This window comes from Prosopis cineraria, unplaced genomic scaffold (assembly GCF_029017545.1).
Source record: "Prosopis cineraria cultivar Desert tree isolate PC_DT_omini unplaced genomic scaffold, ASM2901754v1 PC10, whole genome shotgun sequence".
NCBI lineage: Eukaryota > Viridiplantae > Streptophyta > Magnoliopsida > Fabales > Fabaceae > Prosopis > Prosopis cineraria.
Window position 1 is genome coordinate 38,270,292 of NW_026555341.1, and position 26,937 is coordinate 38,297,228.

General features: G+C 32.0%; 2 protein-coding genes across 3 annotated transcripts; one reads left to right on the forward strand and one right to left on the reverse strand.

The window, feature by feature from the left end:
• Positions 1–1,757: 1,757 nt before the first annotated feature.
• On the reverse strand, positions 1,758–7,683 carry LOC129321405 (pentatricopeptide repeat-containing protein At2g35130). Of its 2 annotated transcripts, none has more exons than XM_054967157.1 (8): positions 7,607–7,683; positions 7,227–7,411; positions 6,897–7,129; positions 5,658–5,907; positions 4,504–4,649; positions 3,054–3,259; positions 2,510–2,634; positions 1,758–2,421 (listed from the first exon to the last, which is right to left on the reverse strand). In XM_054967157.1, coding segments are annotated over exons 1-8 (1,731 nt in total). In that variant the 5' UTR covers positions 7,609–7,683; the 3' UTR covers positions 1,758–1,837. The 2 variants fall into 2 exon arrangements, with proteins under 2 accessions (XP_054823132.1, XP_054823131.1); XM_054967156.1 differs by having other exon boundaries at positions 7,576–7,626.
• Positions 7,684–20,285: 12,602 nt separating this feature from the next.
• On the forward strand, positions 20,286–24,280 carry LOC129321743 (eukaryotic translation initiation factor 3 subunit I-like). The gene is made up of 8 exons (XM_054967637.1): positions 20,286–20,590; positions 20,695–20,910; positions 21,500–21,627; positions 21,846–21,965; positions 22,094–22,183; positions 22,555–22,641; positions 22,742–22,821; positions 24,088–24,280. Exons 1-8 carry the CDS (start codon positions 20,407–20,409, stop codon positions 24,161–24,163), a joined length of 981 nt encoding a protein of 326 aa, XP_054823612.1. The 5' UTR covers positions 20,286–20,406; the 3' UTR covers positions 24,164–24,280.
• Positions 24,281–26,937: the final 2,657 nt, after the last annotated feature.

Consider the following 26,937-nt stretch of genomic DNA (forward strand, 5'->3'; position numbering starts at 1 on the left):
AATAAAAAATAAGTTTTAAGGAGAGAAGAATTAACTCTCAAAAGTTGACTCTCAATATTTTTGAACAATTGAGATAATTTAGGAGAGATTTAAAAAAATTAAGCAAGATTTTTTTTTTTGAAAATATAATCCTAAAAAAGGATTAAATTTCATTTTTATATTTTTATATTTTTTTAATTATTTATTATTATTTTTATTAAATTTAAAAAATGACCGGACAAAATACAATGTTCACAGAGGATTTGGAATTAAGAGGCTCTCCTCAATTAATAAAGCCTGTGGTACTGAGCTGCTTGGAACCTAATTACTGGTTCTAATAGTCTATGGGCTAAGCTATTACAAAAGAAATATATGTATAGATCAGATGAAAATCTGTTGAACATTAAGAAAGGGGATTCACAGTTATGGAAATTTATTTGCCAGCTTAAAGCTTATGTGGAAGAAGGAACAAGATGGCAACTTAGGAATGGAGAGTCTATCCTTTTCTTTGAAGATAAGTGGTTATTCGCTGACAAGAAAATCAAAGATATGATTTTGAGACCACTTTCTGATGAGGAATTAAATTCAAAAGTCACAAAATGGATTCGCTATGGTGCATGGGACTTTGTCAACTTATCATTCATCGTTTCAAAAGAAGTACTTTCTAAATTAATATCTATAATGCCTCCTTCTCAAGCAGCCGATGAGGATATTATGTTGTGGAATGGAACTACTAATGGTTTATTTTCAATCAAGAGTGCTTATTTTATGATTGAGAAACCACCAGTGGAATTGCTTGATCCTCTTTATAAAGTAATCTGGAAATGGAAAGGGGTAGAACGAATTCGTTTCTTTATTTGGCTCACATATCATAATAGAGTTCCTACCAATAGCTGGAGAAGTTATTAGGCGAGCTGCTCTTCACTATGCTTGTGGTGTGAATCTAAAGAGGAGGATGTACTACATATAATCAGAGATTGTATTTATTCTCAACAGATTTGGCGTAAGCTGCTACCACCAAAACACCACCTAATTTTCTTTTCATTAGACTTAAAGGAGTGGGTGTCTCGAAACTTGAAGCCAAATTCATTTTCCAACTCTTCTTCTAACTGGAGCTTAATTTGGGGAGTAACAATTTGGAAGCTCTGGAAGTGGAGGAATTGTTTCATGTTTTAGTTTGAATACCTAAAGCCTAAGGATCCTATTATGGATATTTCCCACACTTGGAAATCTTTTGTTATGCATGAAGAAGCTCTTAGTCTTGAAAATGAGGTAGAGGCTGCTATCCCAAAATGGATACCTCCTCCACACGGCTAGGTTAAATTCAACACTGATGGTGCTGTCACAATGGATACACACAAAGCTGGTTGTGGGGGAGTTCTCAAAGATGATAAAGGAGTTTGGATTGTGGGCTTTTCTCACTCTCTTGGATCTTGCAACCCATTTGAAGCAGAGGAATGGGCTATTCTTAGAAGTCTTCAGATGGCGTGGGGAATGGGTTTCAGGCGGGGAATCATTGAATCAGATTGCAAGAACCTAGTAGAGCTTATAAATAATCCTCATGGGAACCATTACAGCGGTAGTCTGGTTTTTTTAAATGCTCAGAATTTATTGAGATTCAACTGGGAAGTAGTGGTGACCTTTGCTCCCAGGATGCAAAACATGGTGGCAGATGTACTGGCCAAAAAAAGGATCTGACCCTCTTGTTTGTGATTCAATTCCCCCATTTGTGAGGGAATTAGTGCTGGAAGAAAGCTTGGGAATTAAATCCCCTAATGTTGTTTAATTTTTACTGTTTATGGGCATAGCCCTCTATTGTAAAAAAAAACTATCCATTCATACAATAACAAAGCAAAAATCATATTGGCAAAACAGTCTTCAAATCCTTATGCATTGTTCTAATTACAGTAGAGACCTGCTCAGTTTGATCCTTATTGGAACATGCTGCTAGTAGTACCTTAGCAGTTCCTGCATCTGGGTAACAACCAGAATCAACCATTTCTTCAAATATTTCCAAGCATCTGCCGTAGAGTTTCTTTCTAGAGTAAGCTCCAATCCGAGATGTCCAAGTCACCACATCGGGTTTTAAATCCTTGCCATGAAGAGACAGGAATAGCTCTTCCATTCTCTCAATAAAACCAGCTCGTCCATACATGTTTATCAAGATGTTGTATGTGCTGATATCATCTAAATGTGATCTTTTCTCCATTACTGACAGTACTTCCTCCATCTTTTCAAATTGGCCTAGCCTTCCATACAAGTTTAGCATACTGTTGAGAACATAAGTGTCTAGTTTCAGGCCAGATTTATGCATTTGGTTGAGAATGTCCTCGCATTTACCAACATTGCCTGTTCTCGAGTAGGCAGACAAAAGAACCATATGGGACTTCATTGTTGGTGTGATTCCTACTCTTTTCATCTCTTCAAAGGTAGCTTCTGCCTCTACATTTCATAAAAGGACATCTTTCAAAGAAAGACTATATAAGATAGTTAACAGTCCATTTGTGTAAACAAAAGTTGACAAGTTTACCTTCATGAAGACCTGATCTCCCATAGGCATCAACTAAGATATTATATGATGCTCGATCTGGTTCACATCCCATGTGCTGCATTAGTGAAAAAATTTCTGCAGCCCCATATGGATAACCTGCACGACTGTTGCAGTATGTCAGGAAGCATGACATTTTATAGTATAAATTACTATTATAGCTATGATCATAAATTCGACTGTGGCAAGCATTGTGCATCTCTTGAGAACAAATTCAGGGTCTTCTCAGGTCATTTATTTATTTTCTAGTTTCTCACTACACCCAACTGGTTCAAATCCTTATGCTTCAGGTCTCCCAAGATTTATGAAAGCTTTGTAGTACATATGTTTTTATATCTCAGACTCCCTCATAGTTAAATCCTGGCTCCACCCCTGCCATGGGTCACTTTGAACCCAAAATACTAGAGTTCTAGTTGCTAACATATTCATTTATACATCTTCAAAAAATTTCATAAGACCTAAGAAATCAGAAATCAATTTATAAGGATTAAATTTTAATATTCATAAGAATATACTGCATACCAACCTGTAAGCTTCCATAAGGGCATTATAAGCGTACACATCTGGTTCAAGCCCAGCTTCTTGCATTTGTTCAAATATTTCTTCTGCCTTCTCACACAGTCCCTCTCTAGCAAATGCATTCACCATGGCAGTATACGTGCAAATATTTCGTTTACACTTCAGACTCTTCATTTCATGGAACAATTTTAGGGCCATGGAGGATTTGCTTGCCTGTACAAAATTCAATTTCAAAGCATAAATAATTAGAGGAAAATAACATTATTTGGACATGCAGATGAAGTGATGACTTAAACATTGTTGTCACAGCATCATCAAGCAAAACAAGTTTGCATCATGCATCTGTAACTATAGTTTGAGCTGATTCAGAATCAGTATTCTGTCCCAAAAAAGGGGGAATAGATGTGTGCACGCAAAAGTTATAAATGAACGTGACAACCAGGAGTGCCAAGTATGTGAATCAAATCAGTGGATAACACGTTATTGTTATTTTGAATCTCCCATTATCTAATAACATCATGCTTGATTTATTAGCTTTTAAGTAACTTCATTTTGTTTCAAAAGTCAGATTGGCTTGAACCAACCAGATGCCAAAATACATATTCCAAAAAACCATGAACTCTGAAAAGGATGGGTCCTCTTCTGATATTGCCAAGACTACCAGCCATGGCAAAATAGACAACTGCTCATCACAGGGCACAAACACAACAGACTCAATTTTCTCCAATGGGGTCAATTTGTGTGAATATATATCACAACATGGGAAGAAGATTACTTGACTAGAAGTGCTCCATCCTTAGAAGAATGATCCAAATTTCAAAATATAGAAAGCCAAGATTACCATGGTGATGCTTGATGCTTGACATATTAATTTCACGAATAACAAAATAAAGGAGAGTTTTGCTTCTGTTTGACACTGCAGAGATGATTGGGAGGATCCTCAAGAAACCTACTCAACCAAATGACCAATTAAACATGGCTGAGTCGTTCAAGATGGAAGACCCGGTATGAACTGAACAGGGAGATAGGTCTGTAATCCATTATCCCTCCTTAAACGATATTGGCAGCAAATCAATGAGCTTGCATGTCTTAAACATGGAGTTGCATCATTGATGCGGCCAACCTCAAGTGAATTGTGTGGAGAAAGAGGGTATATAAGTTCTTACTAGCGCTGAATACTACACTTGAGGATGTAAGGGGGCATTATAAGAACAAGATCACTAGCTTCCCTCAAATAAGTCTATTCAGAGGTAAAGTGTGAGAAAAGTTGGATGAAGCTGCTTTTCAGAGCACCAAACAACCAAATCAGCACCAAATCCTCTGCAACTGCTACTTGTAGACCACATATGAGTTTCAGCAATAAACTACTTTCGTAGACCATGAGATCATTTGGAAAGCTTATTGCCAGCATGTTCATAACAATGACATTTTATTTCAAATGAACCTAACTATCTTACCTTTCCATATAAGTTTATCATCATGGTATATGTTTCAGTAGTTGGCTTGCAGCCATCCCTCCTCATCCTCTGGAAAATCTCTTCAGCTTTTTGGGGATTTTGGCCTTTCATTAGCCCATCAATATATGCATTGAATACAACCGCACCTGAGTTTTTCAGTCCAAAAACTAATTAGCTAGCTTCAAAGATTAAATGTATTTTCATGAATATCTAATAATACATATGGATGTGTATATCAGAAGTTCTCTTAAAATATGTAATCATGTGATGTCTAGTAAACTTGAGAACATACAGAGTTTGACTGCAGAAGCTTACTATACATGGAGTATGATAATAATATTGAAGTTTTTCTGCTCTACATGGGACTTCCCCCAGTACATTGTATTTCCTCCCTAATGCCTAAAACCTTAAACAAGGATGCTCGTCAAAATTATAATTGTCCAGAAAAAGAGAACATTAAATATTTTTTCCTTTTTTAGAAACACCCTAGCAATCAGTATCCCAGCATAAATAAATTGCCAAGAAAGAAATGTTAAAAAGGAAGAACAAAAACAAAACTGTCACTGTCATAGTACAGATAAACAAGGAAGAATAGTCTGCACCAACAGTTGGTACTGCAACTTTCTTAATTCCTCGTCAACAAGTCTAACTCATACATGAACCAGGAGGGGATTAGAAGAAGGCTATAGCATATTTCTCGGAAATCAAAAGATTGACAGTGATTGATGAGGGAAAATTAAGATTGACATTGAACAACCTAATAATATACTCAGCTACATGGATTTTTAAATGTAACATAATCCTAGAATACTAAATGGCCATTCAAATTCACAGGCCTAAATTGTTATTTAGCAAAAGCCAGTAAATAATTCACAAGCTCCATCACACAAGTGTTTATCGGGCATGAAATGTGATCAAAGCACAGCCCCACCTTCATTGTGCTGAAATTTCATTTAATTATGAAGACTGGTAGGAAAAGATTGAACTCAGGGCCACTTGGTCATAGAGACTCTAATACCATGTTAAATACTAATTCAACTAAAAAGCTCAATAAGTTAAGCAATTGGTTATGATTTATTTCACTCAGGTGTTAAAATCTTTCATGATTCATCTGATTCAGTGTAAATAGACGATCATTTGATTAAGCTTCATACTTGGAGGAAGGCCATAATTTCGCATCTCAGCAAAAACGGCTTCAGCTTTCCCATACAGACTAGACATGCAATAAGCCTTTATCAGAAGAGCATAGGTATCTTCAGTAGGTATACAGTGTGCCTCAAGAAGTTTCAGATAAGTGGATTCTGCCTCCTTGTATTGCAACTTTTGCCCAAACGCATCGATGAGTAAGTTGTAGCATATGACATCAGGCTTAAAGGAGCTCCTATACAGTATCCATTGACATAACTGCACAGAAGACTGTGTTATGCGCGATAAATAGCAAATTGCAAGCCAACAACAACAACAACAACAACAACAAGCCTTTATCCCACTAGGTGGGGTCGGCTACATGGATTGCAAGACGCCATTGTGCTCTATCATTTATTAAGCTTTTAGAAATATTATTAATTAAGAGATCACGTTCAACAACTTCCAAGAGTGTTCTCTTAGGCCTTCCTCTACCTCTCTTAATCGGACTCAAAGTTATATGTTCCACTCTTCTCACTGGTGCCTCCCTTGGTCTTCTTTGTACATGCCCAAACCATCTCAACCGATTTTCTACCATTTTTTCCTCAATAGGTGCCACCCTCACTTTTTCACGTATGTGCTCATTTCGAATTTTATCTTTACGTGTATGTCCGCACATCCATCGTAACATTCTCATCTCTGCTACTCCAACTTTATGCTCTTGCTGTCCCGTTAGAGCCCAGCATTCACTACTATATAACATTGCCGGTCTGATAGCAGTACGATAAAACTTTCCTTTAAGTTTATTAGGCACCTTACGGTCACAAATAACTCCTTTAGCTTTTCTCCAATTAAACCACCCAGCTTGAATTCTATGTGAAATATCTCCACTGATTTCGCCATCATTTTGGATAATGGCTCCCAAATATCTAAACTTTTCCACTTGAGGTATAATTTGATCTCCCAATTTCACTTCCAAATTATTTTCGAATAGTCCTTTATCAAATTTACAATATAAATATTCCGTCTTACTTCTACTCAGACGAAAACCTTTCGACTCCAATGTCCTCCTCCATAACTCAAGTTTGCAATTAACCTCTTCTCTTGTCTCTGCTATAAGAACTATATAGCAAATTGCAAGCCAAATAGGAAAAAATATCCCAGAATAGTTGAGATAGAGCCTAAGTAATTACGAGGTATAACTAAGTAATTACAACAGAAAAAAACGGGTTGAACAACATATAAGAAAGAGTAGAAAAGTTTCTTACTGAAATGATTGAATCCCACTGTTTTCTCATTCGGAGCTGAACAGCTACATTAAATACATCATCCCATGTGGAAAGAGAAGCAGGAAGCGTATCAAGTGAACTCCAAATCTCCTCAGTATTCAGTTCTTTCTGGACATAGTCCAGAATCTGCTGCGCAGCTGGACTTAAAACTGGGAAAACTCCATCAACAAATCCAGACCCATATTTCCATCCTCGTCCTCTCAAAGAGCCACCTGCTCCAAAGAAATCACAAATGTTATTGAATGATACGCTCCAGCATATATCACAGAGGGGAAAAAAAACAAAGTACAATTTGGTGTTCAGTTATACATCTTTTCCGAGACAACTGCTTGTGATTGAAAGTTCTTAAGTTGCCACGTTTGTCAATATAGAAGCTGTCTTGCTTGTACTTCTTCAAGGGGCCACCATTGGAGTCATTTGCTTTCCATTCGAAATCACCAATGCAATTCCTTGGTTCTATAAGTCTATTATTCAGAGTGCAAGCACAGTTTAACCTGCAAAACAGCATAAAGCAATTTCATTAAACGTCAAACAGGCGTAACAGGTGTTGAGAAGTTAAAACAATTACAGATTCACCGGCAATGGTATTCTTACTGCAACAAATGAAGATTACTGAGAACTTATAAAATGGCACCAAATGAAGAAGTATAGCAAGTACCCACGGAAGAAAAGAATGGATTGAGACTCACATGAACGCATGCGGGGGAGTTCCAAGTCTGGATAATGAATGAATGAAATTTGTGAAGACTGAAATATAAGTAGGACAAATAAGGACGAGAATGTAAAATCCATGAAAATATCTTGTTGGATGGCCATAGTTTACATATACCCCTTTCCGATCGTTTCGTGCATAATATCATATCAAAAAATGAAATATACTTTTATTTTCATCCTTACTTTAAATCATGATACAACTTTTATTTTAGATCAAAATTTACTTCAAGAAAGTAAGGCTACACAAAAGGTAGATTGAATAGGACTTTCGCCTGACACAAAGCTTAGTCTTTTTCACAAAAAGAATTGAGTTAGATAACCCATAGTTTTACTCGGTTTTGGTATAAGCCAAAGTTAAATAGGATTGAACTAGCCCTATAGGATTAGGAGAATGATCCCAATCTTATCTAGTATCTCACTTTGTTTTTTTTTTTCCTGTTTTATCTATGAGTTAGGTAATTTATTTCAACTTAATAAACTCAATTAATATAATAAAATTACTTATAATCATATAAAATTTATCACAACAACAATAATTATAAATCTATAGCAATCCTGATAAATGGACGAGTCACATCCAAAACTTATAGTTATATCTTGGAGAGGATAAATCATAAGCTTTCAGGTTGGAAATGCCAAACTCTCTCACTTGCAGGCCGTATTACACTTGTTAAGTTTGTAATTAGCTCTATCCCGCATTATATGATGCAGAGTACTTTACTTCTCACTCTTTGCTGCAAGTCAATTGAGAAAGCTATCAAGAAATTTATATGGGGATATTCAAACGAACATCATGGGATTAGCTTGGTTAAATGGTCTGAGATGTGTCAACCCTTAGCTAATGGTGGTTGTGGTTTGTTCAATTTAGAGGCTCAAAATGAAGCTTTCATCTCCAAACTTGCCTACAAAATCATTTCTGAACCAAACCTTTTCTAGGTTCAAGTTCTAAGAAGCAAGTACAGATGTTTTGATAGATCCCCACAGGATATAAGCAAATGTAAATCCTCATACCTTTGGAGGAATATTGCAAAAATCTGGCTGGATACATTGAATCATGTGAAGTGGAACCCTGGGAATGACAAAGAGGTCAGGTTTTGGTCTGATTATTAGATTGGTGACTCTGGTCCTTTAAAACTCCTTCCTTTGCTGATATCTCTGAATCTGAACTCAGAAAACCAATTTCTGATTTTTTAGATGCAAATGGCCAATGGAAATGGACTCTCTTCCAACACTAACTACCACCATCTTGTCTTAAAGATACTGTAGATAAAAGCATCAATATCAATGATAATGCAAAGCCCTCTTGCTTCTAGAGTCTTAATCCTAAAGGAAACTTTACCATTAAATCAATGTATAAAGCTTCTCATTTTTTACATCAGATTGAAACTGATATTAACTAGAAGAAACTCTGGAAATTACCTATTGCATAACGTGTGAAGACCTTCATGTGGCTTTTGTTAAAAGGCAAGTTGCTTACTAATACTGAGAGGTATCGTAGGCATATGACATTAGATCAGACCTGCATTCTCTGTACTGCTCCTATAGAGAACATTGATCATGTTTTCAAACATTCTAATTTACCTGCTACTGTCTGGAATAAAGTCCTGCCACTTGACATGTGTGCTGATTTTTATACGACAACTTTGCACACTTGGTTCAAAATGCTTCTGCATGATGATTCTATAGATATCTCTTGGAAGATTGGAATATGTATTATGTGCTAGAAACTATGGGATGCAAGGAACAAATGCATTTTCACAGGGGAATCCTTCACTTCTGACAAAATCCTTTGCCAAGTTAGAGCTTTTATTGACCATGCACTGAGAGCTTTTTCAACTTTTCATATTTTGATGTAATAACTTTTTGCCCTTCTTAATTGTTTCTGTTTGTACTCTGTACAGTTGTTTTAATATAAACTTCATTCCCGCTCAACAAAAAATATTTTAGTTACAACACATAGAATTCAAATTAAACAACCTTTAACATATCTAAAGTCCATTATACTAAGTTAACAATAAATTTCACTAATAAAAAGGAAAGATTTTAATGCTAAAATTTTGCTCAATATCCCTGACTTCACAAGCATAAGACACAAAAATTACTAATTATTATTATAAATTAACTTATTATAATAATTAATAAATTAATTATAATTATATTAAATAAATTTATAGGATTGAACCAGACCAAATGATCCACATGCTCGATCTCTTTTCCAGTCTAATCCAAAAAAGAGTCTAGTCTTTTGATTTTTTTGGTTTTGAAAGATAAATTTTTATTCAGATTGAATCAAGCTAATTTATCTCGAATTTGATTAGACCAGACAAGATCAAAGGAATTTTGCATAGCCTCACTAGAAAGTGTGGTATCTTACAAATAAGATCGGAGGGAGTATTTCATATCCCTTTTTGGATAGTATGCATGTTGAATACTAAAAGATACTCCATCTAGTTTTTATTTATAAGATAAAGAGAAAAAAATTTTATCCTATTTATAAGTTATTTCATTAAATTTTCATTACAAATTTTTCATTTGACTAATATTGAATGTTAAAAAGAGAAAATATGTTATAAAAGTATATATATTTAATAAGGACTAAGTTAAAAAATTCTTAAATTTCTATACAAAGTTTTAAGGTTTTCCTTTATTTTGTTAAAATATATTAAAAATGTCTTGTAAATAGAACAAAAAATGTAACTTGTAAGGGTGTCATATTTTACTACTAGGTAAATAATTTTTATTTTTTTATTACTTTTATTGGAGTCAATCTTGTTCGAAGCATGGATAGATATTAAATATGGACACATCTTTCCATGAAAATTTAAATCTTTATTTTTCATATTATAAGGAATTAGCCCCTTCTACTTCCTAACTGCCATTAATTGTAAATAATTTTTCTTATTTACATGATTATGTCATTACAACATTTTACTGTTAGACCTTTATAAATAGAAGTCTTGTATTAAACATGTAACCTTGCAAACGATAAATTTTATTGGTTTTGGTTATCCTATTTTGTTTTGTTTCTATTGGTTTAGACTATTGCGTGGCAATTTTTTTTTTTTGTCTGGACATAATTATAAGATATATTATATTCTTCTTCTAAGATTTTTTTTTCACTCATAAGGTTTGAATCTTAAATGAAGTTAAGCCATTTCCACTCAACCAAATCACTATTAGTACATCTACTAATTTTAATCTTGTTACATGTATTTATCAACTAACATTGGAGGTGGAAAATCTCCATGAGCAATGCAGAGCAAGCAAAAATGTGAAGGGCTTCAAGAAACTCAATCCTATAGCTATAAATGAAGCAATCATTTCCTTCAAAATTATTAATTATTAGTACCGTCGTTGATTGGAAAACATGACAATGTAATTTGATGATCAATAAGTACATTATTTTTTTAGACATTAAGAAGCTATATTACTTTTAAATTTAATTATTATACAACAATTTGATAGTCTTGATTAGGGCTGTGCAAAAGTCTCGTAGTCTCGTTCGGTCCGGTCCGACCCATGAAAATTCAGTCCTGTCTAATCCTGTAAAATGCTGGTCCTATAGGACCAAAAAGACCGAAAAGACAGGACTGATTTTTTGGGTAAGACCAAACTAGAGACCAAGCATCTGGACTAAGTGGTCCGGTTTGGTCCTATATAATTATTTTAATATAATTAAAATTAATTTATAAATTATTAATTAATAAGCCTTAGAAAAAAAAGTCTTAATCCTGCCTTGCACTTTGCACTCTGATTAAAAAAAAACCCCAACACTGTTACTTAACAGCACTTAACGTCTCAGCCACTCACTCAACTTTGCTTTCATTCTCAATTTTTTCAGTGTGCGAAAGCCCTAGCCCCTACCTTGCACTTTGCACTCTGATCTTGATCTGTTCAAACTTTGAAGGAACATGTCTGTAGGTTGATTTTTATTACTTCTGTTCTTGCTGATTTTTTTTCCTCTGGTCTATTTTCGGTCTTTCCTTTAATTTTTTATTGAAGTTATGTATTTAAATCATTTGGAGTTTGGACTGTAACTAAAATATTATTTTCTTGGTGTTAGAAATTATTATGGATTTATTATGATTATAAGTATTTTTATTATTTTAATTGAGTTTGTTAAGTTGAAATAGATTATTGGTCATCATAGAGAAAAAAAAAAGGCCAAGTGAGTATTGGACTAACAGGATCAGTCTCCCAGTCTTATGGACCAAGTCCAGTCTTGTTAATCTCCGAGTTTTTACAGGATCAGACCGGACTACGAGTTATCTAACCCAATCCTTTTCATGAAAAGGACTAGACTCCGGGTTAGGCTAAAGTTTAGTCCCGTCCAGTCTTTTGTGCAGCCCTAGTCTTGATTAATAATAAATATATGTATGTATGTATGTATGTATATATATATATATATATATTATAAAGTATTCATAACTCATCACACTCTTGTTAGAGAATTAGTCTCATATGATTTAACATCTTTTTTGTTTTGGCAACATATGATTTTAACGTCTAAATTAGGGATAAGCAAACGGCCAATTGTCTTGCTATCTTAGTCTATTCAAGCTGGCTCTAAAAGCCATCAACAAGAGCCGATGAAAGATGGGCTAATATAATTGTGGGTCAGGATAGAGCACAGGCTAGTCCTGTAGTTACTTTTGAAAATCAGATATTAACATTTAATCTATTAAACAATTTGGGCTAGAAAACGTTTACTCAAGCCTCATTAGTTGTGGGCCCAATGACAATCTCACACAGCATCATTTAGCAACAAATGTTAAAACCATAATATTTATGACCATGACATTATTGGAAGTATAGTTACCCATGAATCGCAAGTCAAGATCAAAATATAGTTTTGATACCATGTCAAAGCTATGATAACTAGCCAACCAACAACATATTGGACATTAGATTGGGGATCCAAAAAATCAATTAACAACATACATATTTATGTATTCTCTAACTGCGCTTTCATTCGGCCCCAAATGCAACATATTCCTATTACCCACAATATCCTATATACATGCCACATAATAAAGTAGCAGTATTACTTTTAGTTTTAATTATTTTATAATAACTCCATTGTTTTAATGAATAGTATATATTTATTAACTATTCATAACTCATCACAGTCTTACTAGATGATATAGTCTCATATAATTTAACATCTAAACAAAGGACAAGTTGTTTTCTTTTTTTAAAAAAAAAAATAGCCATCTCTTTGTTTCTCCATTAGTTCGACTTTGCGGCTCTACCCATATGTTGCCATTATTATTTACAAAATTGATACATTTATTTATAAAATAGGGCTATGCACGATATTCCCGCCTTGTCCAGTCCTTCAAGCTTATTGGGCTAGGTATCGAGCTTTCCGTTAGTCTTATTAAATGGTATCAAGCCAGGTCATGTCCTGCTCTGCTAAATTTTTAATAAAAAATAATTGTTTCATAATATCACATTTCTTAATATATGTCATGTTAAGGTCTTGTTTTCATGGTTATCATTGATAATTTGTTATTATTTTGGTTTTTAAATTTTTTTTTTCAAAACACTAACTTATACTTTGGATTCTATAATTTAATATAATATTTTAATTTGATATCTTAATTTTATGAAGTATTTTTTAGTCCTTTAACTCTAACAAAGTTAGTTTAAAGAGATTGTTTTTTAGGTCAGTTATTGTTATTTTAAAAAAAATTAAACTTAATAAATCAGCATTTGAGTATGTTTTGTGTAACACCTAATATCCTAGAAATTTAAACTTGATTAGCTAAATTTAATAGCGATAATTAGCTATGTTGAGGTGGTATGTGGTCAAAGAGGTCTAGTGAGTGTGTTTGGTTATAATTTCAACCCTAAATTCAAGCTTGAAGCGAAGTTGGGTCACTCGAATATCAAAAAGAGAGAAAATCTAAAAGAGTGTCTCTATGCCATATGCCATGATGTGTAGCACGTCCACCGCAGCACACATATAGCAAGCTACAAAGGAAGAACCTCAAGGCACATGGTCAAAATTATGCATAAATGGTTCTGTATATATTCAAAAAAACCAGAAGAGAGGAAAAGGAGAAAAATGAAGGACTCGGGGTTTCTTTGCTAGGGCTTGTCAATTTGGAGGTTTTGGAATATTTCTAAGCTATCAACCATTAAAACCCTTATCCTCCCTTTCTCTTCTATTTTCATAAGGATTTGAGTTAGAGTTTGAATAGGAAAAGTGATTTTCGATTCATATGAATTGTAAATCTAAACACATTGACTATTAATGAAGGTTGTTTAGGATATTTAAATCTAGTATTAATGATTTTACAAGTCTTTGGTTGGTAAGAGCCATTAATGTTCAAAAATTTCATTAATGGAGTTGGTTGGAGTGGTTTAATGGCTCATTAATGATAATGTGAGTTAAGGAAACTTAATAAACTCAATAGGTATGTTTGATAATGTGAGGTTGTAAATTTAGGTGAGGTGGAATGTTAAGTTAAAGTGTTGGAAATTATTCGAATAAGAATATTAATGATTATCTTTGTGGTTAAATTATAAACTAACCAATTTAGCACTATTCAAGCTTGAGGAGAGCTTTGAAAGTTTGTATTTGAAGGATAAACCTTTAACCTCTTAAAATTTTGAGATAACTAGGGAAAATTTGATTTATGCTTTTGTGTATTAACTAATTATATGTTAGTAGGAATGATTCAAAACTGATAAATGTTTATAAACCCATATTCAATGCAAATGTTGGCAAGTCTTTGTGACATGCATAAAGTTATGTTAGAGAAATGATGAAAAATGATATGTATATTTTACATGTGTTAATAATGCTATTGAGTAGAAACATGTATATATATGAACATGAATAACATGAGATATTGTGTATGATGAGATAGAAGGAGTATGATAAAGATGAGTTGTAATAAATATGACATGATATGATAGATGTTATTAGTGTTGCATATTTTGTGTCAATTGTGTGCATGTCATGATCATTTTAGCGAGAGTTCACTTATAGGGAAAGGAGTAGATATGACAAATCTAAGTAGTAGTGGCAGCTTATTGTTGGAATCAAAAACTTACCTCCATACTAACCATTATAATTGGGAGGTAGTCGTTGTTCTATGATTTATTAGGAACTATCCCACTTGTTTTTCAAGGGACTCGACTTAACTAGTTTTCAATGGTTCATGAGGAGGTTAGGTTGGGAAAATGACACCCTATAATTATTAGTACTAGGGGAAACCATGGATCACAAGTGAGTGTGGTAGCTTTGGCTAGACAATTCCTTATGAGTGAAAGACTTGGTTAGTTTGATTTTGAATGTAGCCACTATATAGTCACTAGTTTCATGTCAAAAGCATCAAGAGGTTATGAGATTGGCATTAGTCACATATTTCATATTTTTGGCCACATGAATATTATTATTATTGTGGACTAGTATGATTTGATAGGGGCACATAGTTGTTATTATTATAACTTAATATGTATATCACACTTTATGCATGTTATGCCATGGAAAGTGTTTGTGTCCAGCCATATAGTTGTTAATATTATGGTTGTGGTAACCATTTGAGGAATATATGAAGTTTGTGAAAGTTGTTATTGCCATTTTCATATGTAATTAATTGATATACAATTGTATAGGTTAGATTGACATTGATTACTGAATAATTGTACTTATCCTTAATTCTTTAATATTACAAGGACTAACTCATCGAATCAAGATTGGGAAAAATAACCAGAGATATAGGATTCTATATAAATTCTAACAATAGGCTTTATTGTTAGATGTGGTAGCACACCCAAAAGAGGGTGAATTGAATATTTGAGAAAATTTTGGTTCTTTTAAAACTTGTTCAATAAAATCGTGTGTAAGGAAAAGTTTGAGTAAATTAATGTTTTAAACTCTGATTGCAAGAATGCTAAAGTAATTTTTACAAGCTCAATATGTGTAAAATTAATTTCTAAGTAGAAGTTTAAGTAAAAGCATATGATATATCAAATTTAATTTTATATACTAAAACATAGCATAAACTAAGATTGCTAGAAATATAAAGAGATAAAGAAAGAAAGATTGTAAACAATAATTTATATTAATTCAACTCCACCACTTGAGCCTATGTTCAATCCTCAAACAATCACTTGAGATTTCTCCACTATAACACAAGCTTAAATGAGTGCTTGCCACCTTAATACAATCATAAATTTAGTTCGAGCACTTGTGAGCTTTTATAGCAACTCACTTTACAAGTAAGCATCTTTTTTCAAGAGAACAACCTTACTTGATTACAAAAAAAATGTCTCCCTCACTTTTACAATGATTTTGATTATGTAAATTACTCAGTTGAAACTCTCTCTAAGAGTAATGATGAATACAATGAAGCTCTAATACTCAAATGATGAAGATATAAATGATATTACCTCATGAATAATGATTTTCATATAATAAGAATAATATAAACATGAACTTCATAGCTTGATGATTTTTTAGATTAATCACTTGTTAAAATAAGATTGGAGTATTTTATTTATAACTTATGAAGTAAAATAGATGTTAGATATATAATATAACTGTTTATAGTCGTTCCACTATTATTAGAGCCATTGGTGACATTTCTCTTATGGAACAAGATTCATTCACACGTGAAATAGACATTTTACAAGAAATGGTGACAAATCACATGTGGATAAGTGACAAATCACACTTGAAACATCATGTGATATTGCATAGGTGACAAATAATGTGAGGATAGGAAGTGATTCACATTTGATTTGGACCACAGAAGCTATTAAGTAGGAAATAAGGCTTTGGAGGTCATCTCAAATGTGTATAGGAAGTGAATCACACGTGTTTTAGACCATAAAAGCTATTTAATAGAAATTGGGTAACGTTTCATGTGTGCATGGGTAGTGATTCATGTGTGATTTAGACATTGAAAGTTTCTCAAGATAATTCACGCATGTGTGCAAGTTTCAATCACATGCCTTTTGGAAGATGCCACAGCATATAATTTCATAAAGCTATAACTCACTCAATACAACTCTAAATCTAACAAAGTATGTATTGTTGGAAGCTTTTGAAGTATAGTTTTCAATGAAATAAGTTTTAAACTTAAATTTAATGTAACTTTTGAGATATGATCAAAAGAGTGAACGAAAGTCAATTCTTAATATTGTGCTAAATCAATATCTCAACACTCAACTTCTAAAATTCATATATTTATTAATAGAACTCTATTTTGAATAAATAAATAAACTATCATTGAGAAGCTATTGGAGTCTATTTTTAAATAAGATATATTTTACATTAAAATGATCTATATAATGAGAGATATGATAAGAAACATGACTAAAGGTTAAATCTTATTTTTTTCACAATTGCCATTTCAAAATTTAAACTATAAGTGTTCATGACTTTTTCAACTTAACTTCATTTTAAGCCAATATAATAATTTTGAAAATTTTATGGAGTTAATAATCAAAACATTTCAAACTTTATGAGATATATGTGATCAAAGATGAAAAATATAATTATAAAAAAATTATATCTCACTCTTTCTTTTAAAATCTAAAATTCATGTTTTGATTTAAAATATCTCAAGCCAAAATTTCATATCTAAATTAATGAATTTAACATAAAGACTTCCAACCTAGTGATATTATATTTATTAAGTTCAAAGCTTTCAAGATGCATCCAAGCTTGTATGAATTTCTTTATTCTTCTTAAGCTCTTCTTAGATCATCCTTTTCTTTATGTTCTATGATCTTATATGTGGCATGCATGCTAATGATGTCTTTAATTTCTTCCTCTTCATGCTCACTTTTATCTTTACTTTGAACAAATTTAAATGATATATTATGAACAAAATAATTAATCCAAGTATTAATATATATTCAAGTTATGAAAGATGATACTATCAACATTCTTGGGTATATAATTAATTTAAGATAAAAAAATATGATAGTATAAAATAACTTTGATGTACACAAGTTATTCTTCCAAATCTCATGTAATGTGCAACAACATAGGTAAGAACACTTTAAAGTATTTATTCCATAGCCATGGTTAACTACTATATATATACATATATATGAGAAAATAATTAGGTATAAGTATAGTTAATTCATCTATATTTGTTATACTCAAAATTTAAACTAAATATAATGTCATAAGTCGTTATGTCCAACACTTATAGCACTTTAATTATGTATATCTTTTTTATAATTTTCCAATTAGGAGATTCTGTGATTTATTTTAACTATTTGCATTAATTGAAGTGATTTAAAGTCATATTTTATGCCTTGAGTTACATGTGATGTAGTTGTAAAGTTTAAATATGGTCAAAATGTTAGTGTAAATAGGAAATTGTGTCAATGAATGAATGTGATGTATGAATATATTGATTTATGAGAATTAGACTCCTCCTCATGTTTTTGTGATAAAGGGGTTGGCATCAAAAAATTGATATATGTGTGTTTAGTAGGTTGTGGTGTGTTGCACGAGTCTATTACGGTCCTTTGAATGTGGTGTAGGCTCTTGGCATTTGAATTATGATTTGAGCACACTAATTAGGTATGATTGTGAAAAAGAAGTGTGTTTTGAAAATGGTGTTCAATTTTTATTTGAAAAATGTATTGGTTGTGAAATTAGTGTCATTAGTTAAAGTTAAGAAAAGTTATTTTTAGACACCTATATCATCTCAATCGGATGTTAGATGGAGTAATGGGATGCATCCAAAGTTTGCCTCTAAAGTTGTCTTATGACAGCAATGTTGTCAAATTCATGCAATGCTGCAACGCATCTGTAGCATGCTATAATGCACCTTAGTTGTTTTGTTGAAAACAATTTTTTTCAAATGTCTTGCTATAAAAAGGTATCTCATGCTTTCATATTTGTTTTTAACTCTAATTTGTGAATAATCAAAGTATATTATGGTGTTTTGAATTGTAAAAACTTGGGATTCTCACTTTTGTAATTTTACAAACTTGGTAATCATTTTATGATTAGTCCCTTAATTACTTTGATTTTAGAATAAGTATAGATTAATAAGGGTAACCTTATTCGTTTATTTGTTGATTTTATATTTTGACAATATTTAAACATTTCATAAAATCAAGGAACCAAGATAAAACTTCATGTAAAAATAAAGAATTAAAGATATACTTCATTATCCTTCAACATTTTTGCAAGGGTTGGAGAATGATAAGGGATCTCCCCCCTCTTGTTGAAATTCTTGAGTTGTATGCAGGTTGATTTTTAATGTTATTCAGTGTTATTAAAAAAAGATTTGCTAAAAAAAAGGATTAAAGATATTAGCCTTTTCAAAATCTTAAAGTAATTTATTAATTAAGAAATATATAAAAATAATGAATAATTTTTAAGTATGCATAATTTTAAAAATGATTAACTTTCATCTTTATATTAGTTTTATATAAATTGTATCCTTAAAGAGGACGATTATATTTTTTTTTTGGGATAAAGAAAAGCTTTGAGAATTGATTTATATAAATAATAATTTAATTCCTCAAAATGCTATAATTTTATTAATGTATTTAGAAAATTTTTTGTTAATAAATTTTAAATTTAAAAAATTATTTTACTCTTATTGATAAGTTATAATTTCTTATTTAATTTTTATATTTTTTGAATAAAAATTATGATTTTTCAAACAAAAGTTATAAATAAAATTTGTTATTTTGAGAACTTATTTTTAATAATAGAAATTACACTTAACAAATTATAATTTCTTATTCAATTCTTACAATTCACGTAAAAGCTATTATTTCTTAAGCAAAAGTTATAATTGAGACCTGTTTTCAATAACAAAAATTACACTTGGTAATTTGTGATTTTTTATTTATATCTTATGAGTTACTAAACAAAAGTTGTAATTCTTTAAATAAAAATTATGATTGAAGCTTATCATTTTTAGTAAGAGTAAAATGGTCTTTTTACTTTAAAATTTATTGACACAAAAGTTTTGATAGACTTTATTAAAATTATAATATTTTGAAGGATTAGTCATCATTTATGTAATTCAGAAAAATTTTATTGTCATTTTCCTAAAATGTTTTCTCATTCCTTTTAGGAAAAATTAATCATTTTATTTTTATAATTTTGACTTAGTTGTAATAAAATCCTTAAACTTTAGTTTTTATAACTTAGTCTTTAAAATTTTGACTCAATTATAATTCAATTCCTAAATTTTAACTCTTGTGACTTAATTTTTATAGTTTTAATCACTTAAATATTGGTCTCTATATTTTTAAAAATAAAATTAAAAATATTAAAATTAAAATTATATTATTTAAATTTATTATCAATATTTTCAATTACTAAACACTTTCAATCTTTATAAATATTAAAAGTTTAAAATATTTTTAATTTTTATAATTTTATTTTTTAAATTATATGCATCAATATTTAAGTGATTGGAACTATAAAAACTAAATTATAAAAATTAAAGTTCATGAACTAAGTTAAAATTGAATTAAAATTATAAAAATTAAATTATAACAAATCAAAATTTAAAGATTGAGTTATAACTATGTTAAAATTACATGTACTAAATGATTACATTTTTCTTTTTTTTTTAAATATTTCTAAAATTATTTTCCCGGGTTGGGTTGCCTGAAGAACCACCCGAACTATACATTGGCTAAACACGTTGGCTGCTCTGGCTTGTCGAAGGGTTGAACCCTAAATCCTTCTTTGTTCCTGAAAGAAGCTCGCAGAAGAGGCCAGGTTTCTTCTCTCGTCCTTTGCAAAGAAGAAAGTCAGAGCGTAACCATGAGGCCGATTTTGATGAAGGGCCACGAGAGGCCATTGACGTTTCTCAAGTACAACAGGGATGGCGATCTTCTTTTCTCTTGTGCTAAGGATCACAACCCGACTGTCTGGTTCGCCGACAACGGTGAACGCTTGGGCACTTATCGTGGACACAACGGCGCTGTTTGGTGCTGCGATGTCTCAAGCAAGTTCCTTTGTTTCTCGCTGTTCTCTGATATTTTTGGTTGGCTATTGAGGAAATCCTTTTGGTGATAGCGGATTTTATTAACAATATCCATCACTCCGCAGGAGATTCTATGCGGCTTTTAACGGGTAGCGCGGATCAGACGGCGAAGCTGTGGAATGTTCAAACTGGGCAGCAATTGTTCACATTCAATTTTGATTCTCCTGCTCGGTCTGTGGATTTTGCTGTGGGCGACAAACTTGCTGTTATGACAACTGATCCCTTCATGGAATTGCCTTCTGCAATTCATGTCAAACGCATTGCTGGAGACATTAGTGAACGTAATCTCAATCTTTATGTTCCTTGTTTTTATGGGTTGATTTCTTTACAGTGTTTCGTCCTAGTATCTGTAGTTTAGGGTTGGGTTTCTTAAGTGACAAAAGCCTTACTTTTGAGAGCTTTCCTATCTGGGGGCAAGTCTCCACTCTCCAGGTCTAGTTCTTTCAGGTATATACCTGAAGAAGCAAATAAGTTGTCCTGTTTGATGGACACTTATGATTGATACTTGTGTGTAAGATTCAGTCACTGTTTGAGCATGATGCTGTAGCATCCGTATTTTTAAATTTAGTCAAGTGACGCATGATGTTTCCTTATTGGGATATGATTATAGATTAGAAACGGATTCTTCGCATAGGAAGCCTATATAGCACATCACGTCAATTGCCTGGAGACTATTCATAGCTATTTAAGTGTTGAGAAGTCAATCTTATGTACTCCTTGTCCTGTCCTTCTGTTGCATATTGCAAATATTTGAAAATATGCTCTTCCTAGCGTGGGGCTTCCATTATGTATATTCAGTGTATTGTGAACTTTGTATTACAGCTAAATATCGTGGTACCATCTGGTAATTAAGGATGACCCATTTTTCAGAGACTGGCGAATCCATACTTGTCATTAAGGGCCCTCAGGGAAGAATTAATAGAGCCATTTGGGGACCCCTAAACAAAACCATTATTAGTGCTGGAGAAGATGCTGTGATCCGTATATGGGATTCTGAGGTTGGTGACCTTGATATTTATATATGGTGATATTGCTATCTTGAAATCATAGATAGTATTGTCAATACCAGATTGAATTCTGTAGAAGCTTGTAGTTTGATGTTCTTTTCCTTCTCTGTTCTATCTTCTATGAGAATACGTGCCCCAAAAGTTCTTGCAGTGTTTGTGTTCATCCACTCTGCTTCTCTCATGATCCTGACTCTTTCATGATTTGGCAGACAGGAAAGCTACTAAAGGAGGTGGACAAGGAAATTGGCCACAAAAAGACGATAACATCACTTGCAAAATCTGCAGATGGTTCCCATTTCCTGACTGGCTCCCTAGATAAATCGGCTAAGGTATTAAAATATTCATTCCTTATCTTTTTCTGTTAGTGGTAATTTTTTTAAATTAAGTTTTTATGAAGAACTTGGGATGATATTGGTTGACCTTGCTGGTATTTTCTCCTTTTTTGGCGATGTCTTAGCTTTGGGATACCAGATCATTGTCTCTTATCAAGACATATGTAACAGAACGCCCAGTCAATGCAGTGGCTATGTCACCTCTTCTTGATCATGTACGTAGTTGTATTATTTTAAAATTTATGCTTGTTATGATATTTTCATGTTTTGTGTAATTTTATTTCTAGTATATTTGACTGAAGGAGTAAAGTTTGGGTTTAATATTATGGCATTGGGTTGGTAACGGATGTAATCAATTTTATTTCTATGTTGCAAACTTATACCCCAGAAATTACCTTTTTCTTGTAGTATATTGCTATTGTTCCCTAGCTAACAAAATATATGGACTCCTGAATTGATTTAACTTGGTAATGTTAGATGACAATGATCCAGTTTCCTTGCTTTCCCTATTCAATGTTTTTAATTGAATGATGCATTTGTTCAGTTTGTCTATGGTTTTCTGAAGGTTTTGTATTTTGTTTTCTAGGTGGTGCTTGGAGGTGGTCAAGACGCATCAGCTGTTACTACTACTGATCATCGTGCTGGAAAATTTGAGGCCAAGTTTTTTGATAAGGTTAATTTATTTGTCCCTTTTTTCCTTCTTAGATTTCTCTTTATGATGTTTTGTTACAGATTGTTCTGCATGTTTACCTCATTTCTTGTTCTCAATTTAGATTCTTCAAGAAGAAATTGGGGGTGTCAAAGGACATTTTGGACCAATTAATGCACTTGCCTTTAACCCTGATGGAAAGAGGTATATGCTCTTCTCTCTCTCTCTCTCTCTCTCACGTGCGCGCGCATGCACTCTCTCCTTTTGTGTTATCATAGTTATTTTTTGTTGTTATAGTCTTAATTAAAGCGGCTCTATTAAGTGGGTTTTCAATGGCTGAGATTATCAACCTTTTGCTACATGATGAATATCATTGTAGACAAATTTGAAGTAGGCTGTTTAACGTTTGTCTCTGATTTATTATTATTTCAACATTTGGTAGCAGAGCTGAAAATTTACTTTATCTTGATATTCAGAGGATAAAAAAAATGACCATGTACTTGAAATGTGCGACCTGAAATATAGATATAAATAGTCATTGATGGGACATTGAAAAATGCCTGACAATATACAAACCATTCTCATACATTAACGTGGTCAATGCGTAGTTTTTTGCTGCTAAATGGTCTATACTGTTCCATTCTCCAAATTGATTATATTCGTGAAATTGGTATTGCTTAATTTTCCTATTGCTAAACGGTTTTATCATTAGTTTTTTAAAAACAATGGTTTTATCATTTTCTGATTTAGTTTTCCTCACAAATTAGAAGGGATGTTGAGAATGATGTTGAACATCTTACTTATCTTACTTATCCATGGAGCTGACCCCATAAGACTTGTTATCATTGTTGTCGTCATCTAGTCATCTGAATTATGTATAGAGGTCATGATAGAGCATTCTCTAAATGAGTTTGAGCATTTTGAACGGAGTTCATCCAAATTAACAAAAGACAAAATTTAGCCAATAAACCAAAAGCTGCAAGGTTATTTTAATATAATTTTAACCAGTTGGCGGATCTGTTTTTACAGCTAATCTTCATATATGAATGGGTCTTTTGAAATGTACAACGACTTGTCATGTTCTTAGTTATTGGGAAACCTGACAACGATGCACAGAAACTCTAGTTATTTATGATTTCATATCCTATTTTGCAGTCCAGTTAGCTTATTGAGTTTGTGGATTGTGTTGTGCCATTCATATAGCCAACTCTATCTCATGGAATAAGGTTTATTGGTGTTATTGTTGAGTTACTGTTGGACTGTATCTTTTAACATATGCTAGGTTCAAGATCGATCTCATTGATTTCATATCCTAATTTGCAGTCCACTTAATTTATTGAGTTTTTGGATTGTGTCGTGCAATTTATGTAGTTGACTTTATCTAATCGAATAAGGCTTATTATTGTTGTTAAGTTACTGTTGGACTATCTTTTAATATATGCTGAGTTCAAGCTCATTCTCTCATTGCAGCTTTTCAAGTGGAGGTGAAGATGGTTATGTAAGGTTGCATCACTTTGACCCAGATTACTTCAATATTAAAATATAGGTCTGGAGTATTTTTTTGTATTAGAGATGGAATCATAGAGGGATATAACTTAGTTTCTCGCATTTTATATTTTGGTAATCTCCAACATGATTATAAAAGTTACTATAATTTCTCGCATTTTGTGCAAGTATTTTATGCATTAAATGATTCGTTAACATTTGTTGTAAAATTCATCAATTTTGAGAAGGGTTATAGGGTTTTATGAGTACTTAGAATAGAATGACAAAAAAAAAAAAAAATTAAAGTGTAATTTTACCCTTAAATTATTTTTAGAAGAAAGTTGTGTCTCAACTATTTGTTGTAGTAATGTTGCCCTTTAACTAATTAAATCGCAGCAATGTTGCCTTTGTCATTAAAACATCAATTACTATAACTAGTGGGATTCACTTTTTATAAGTTAAGGTGTAATTTTGCTCTTAAAGTATTTTCAAAGGAGCAATGTTACCTTCATCGTTAAAAAATTATAAAATTAAATACAAATATTGTAATAATATTAAATAAACTAATATTAACTGTATGTATAAAATTAAAATTATAATAATATTAAATAAAAATAATATTAAATTTATATATAAGATGAATATAAAAAAATACAAATTATAATTTTATAACTTGTCAATTATAAGTGGATTTTAATTAAATTAGATATGGATAAACTTAAAAGTATCTGCATTTACATTTATAATTATTGATATCTTTATAAAAAATAATCTCATTATATTTTATACATGTAAATTGTTTAAAAATAAAGTTGGTTTTTAGTAGGATTTAATTTTTAAATTTTTTTATTGTTAAAAATTTTAAAATTTTTTAAATATTATATTCAAAATCATTCAGTTTTCTGAAAACCGCTTCGATTCCCAATTCAATTTTGATTTTTGGCTTAATAATGGCTTAACTTTTGTCCAATCTAGTTCAATCATGAAAATATTTTTTTATTTCAAATCAAATCGTTAATGACAGCTTCAATCGATAGTTATAAGTGTAAATACAAATACTTTTAAGTTTACTCATATTTAATTTAATCAAAATTTACTTATATTTAACCAGTTATTAAATTATAATTTATAATATTATTAATTTATAATATTTTATTAATATACTACTTCTTTTGTTAAAAAATGTAAGACATTTTTTGAAGAATTAGATGTTCAAAAATATAAGACATTTTTAATCTTTTAAGGTGTAATAATTGCTTTTTTTCAAAAGTGCCCCTACTGATAATGACCTTATATTTATTGTAGGGTATTTAATAGTGATAAATATAAAAAGATAAAGTTAGTTGGAAAGTAGATAACTATTTTATTGGGGGTGAGGTTCGGTTAAAAATGCCTTACATTTTTGAATAGAGGGAGTGTAAATTTTTTTTCTTATATTTATTTTATATATACATTTAATATTATTTTTATTTAATATTATTATAATTTTCTTTTTATTTAATTTTATGATTTTTAAAAGGTGAGGGCAATATTGTTTCTTTGAGAATGGTTTAGAGGCAAAATTACATCTTAACTCATGAAAAGTGAGTCTCACGAGCTACAGTAACGGATGTTTTAACGATAGAGACAACATTACTTTGATTTGATTGGTTTAGGGGGAACATTATCATGATGAATAGTTTAGGAGTAACATTGCTTCTCTAAGAATAGTTTAAAAGTAAAATTGCACCTTAACCCTAGAAAAAAATGATGGTGATTGTTGAATAATGTTAGTAATATTAATATAATCAAATGAGTAGGACTCATGAGGGCCTATTTTATGGGATGGATGGACATTTTTCAATAAATTTTTGCATGAGTGGATTAATAAATTAAAAAAAATTAAGGTTGTATTTAGATAGGTGGATTTAAGTTAGAAATTTCGATTTAAAATCTCATTTGAAATCTCACAATTGAAATTTATAAATTTTAAATTCTGTTTGGATACTATAAAAATTTTAAATTATAATATTAAAATTCTTTCTTTGGATTTAAATAAAATTTTATATTTTATATTTGAATTTAAAAGAAACTTGAAAGATTAGTCAAACTCGACGATTCAAATGGCCAACTTCTAATGGGATCAGACAAACAAAGTCGACTAAGAATATGGCACTGGTGATGATTAGGATGGGATGGCCGACTTCCCCTGGAATTGGATCGACGGCGACGGTAATGATTGGACAGTCAACTTCCACCAAGATTGGACCAACTGCGACGACAGTGATAGGATGGTCGACTTTCATTAGGACCAGACCAACAGCTACAATGGGCACCAAACGGCTAACTACCATCGGCACCAAACCAACATCAATGACGGGGATCGAATGGCTGAATTTCACTGAGACTAGATTGACGCTAATGATGGGGACTAGACGGTCGAGTACTATCGAGACTAGACTGACACTAATAATAGGGACCGCACGATTGACTTCCACCGATACCGGACCTACAATGACAACGGGGCCTAGAAGACTGATTTCCATCGAAACCAGATCGAATCGACAGCTACAGGGACTGGATGGTCGAATTCCACCTACATTGTAGGTGTCTGTCATCATCATTGGTTTGATCTCGGTAGAAGTCTGCCATCCTGTCTCGGTCATTGTCGTCGATTCGGTCTAGGTGGATGTTGGCTGTCCGGTGCCTATCATAGTCAATTTGGTCATGATGGAAGTCAGCTATTAGGTGCTTGTTATCGCCGTTGGTTCGATCTCGATGGAAGTTGGCCGTTTAGTCACTGTCGTCAGCGTCAGTCCGATCTCAGTGCAATTCAGTCATCTAATCCATGTTATC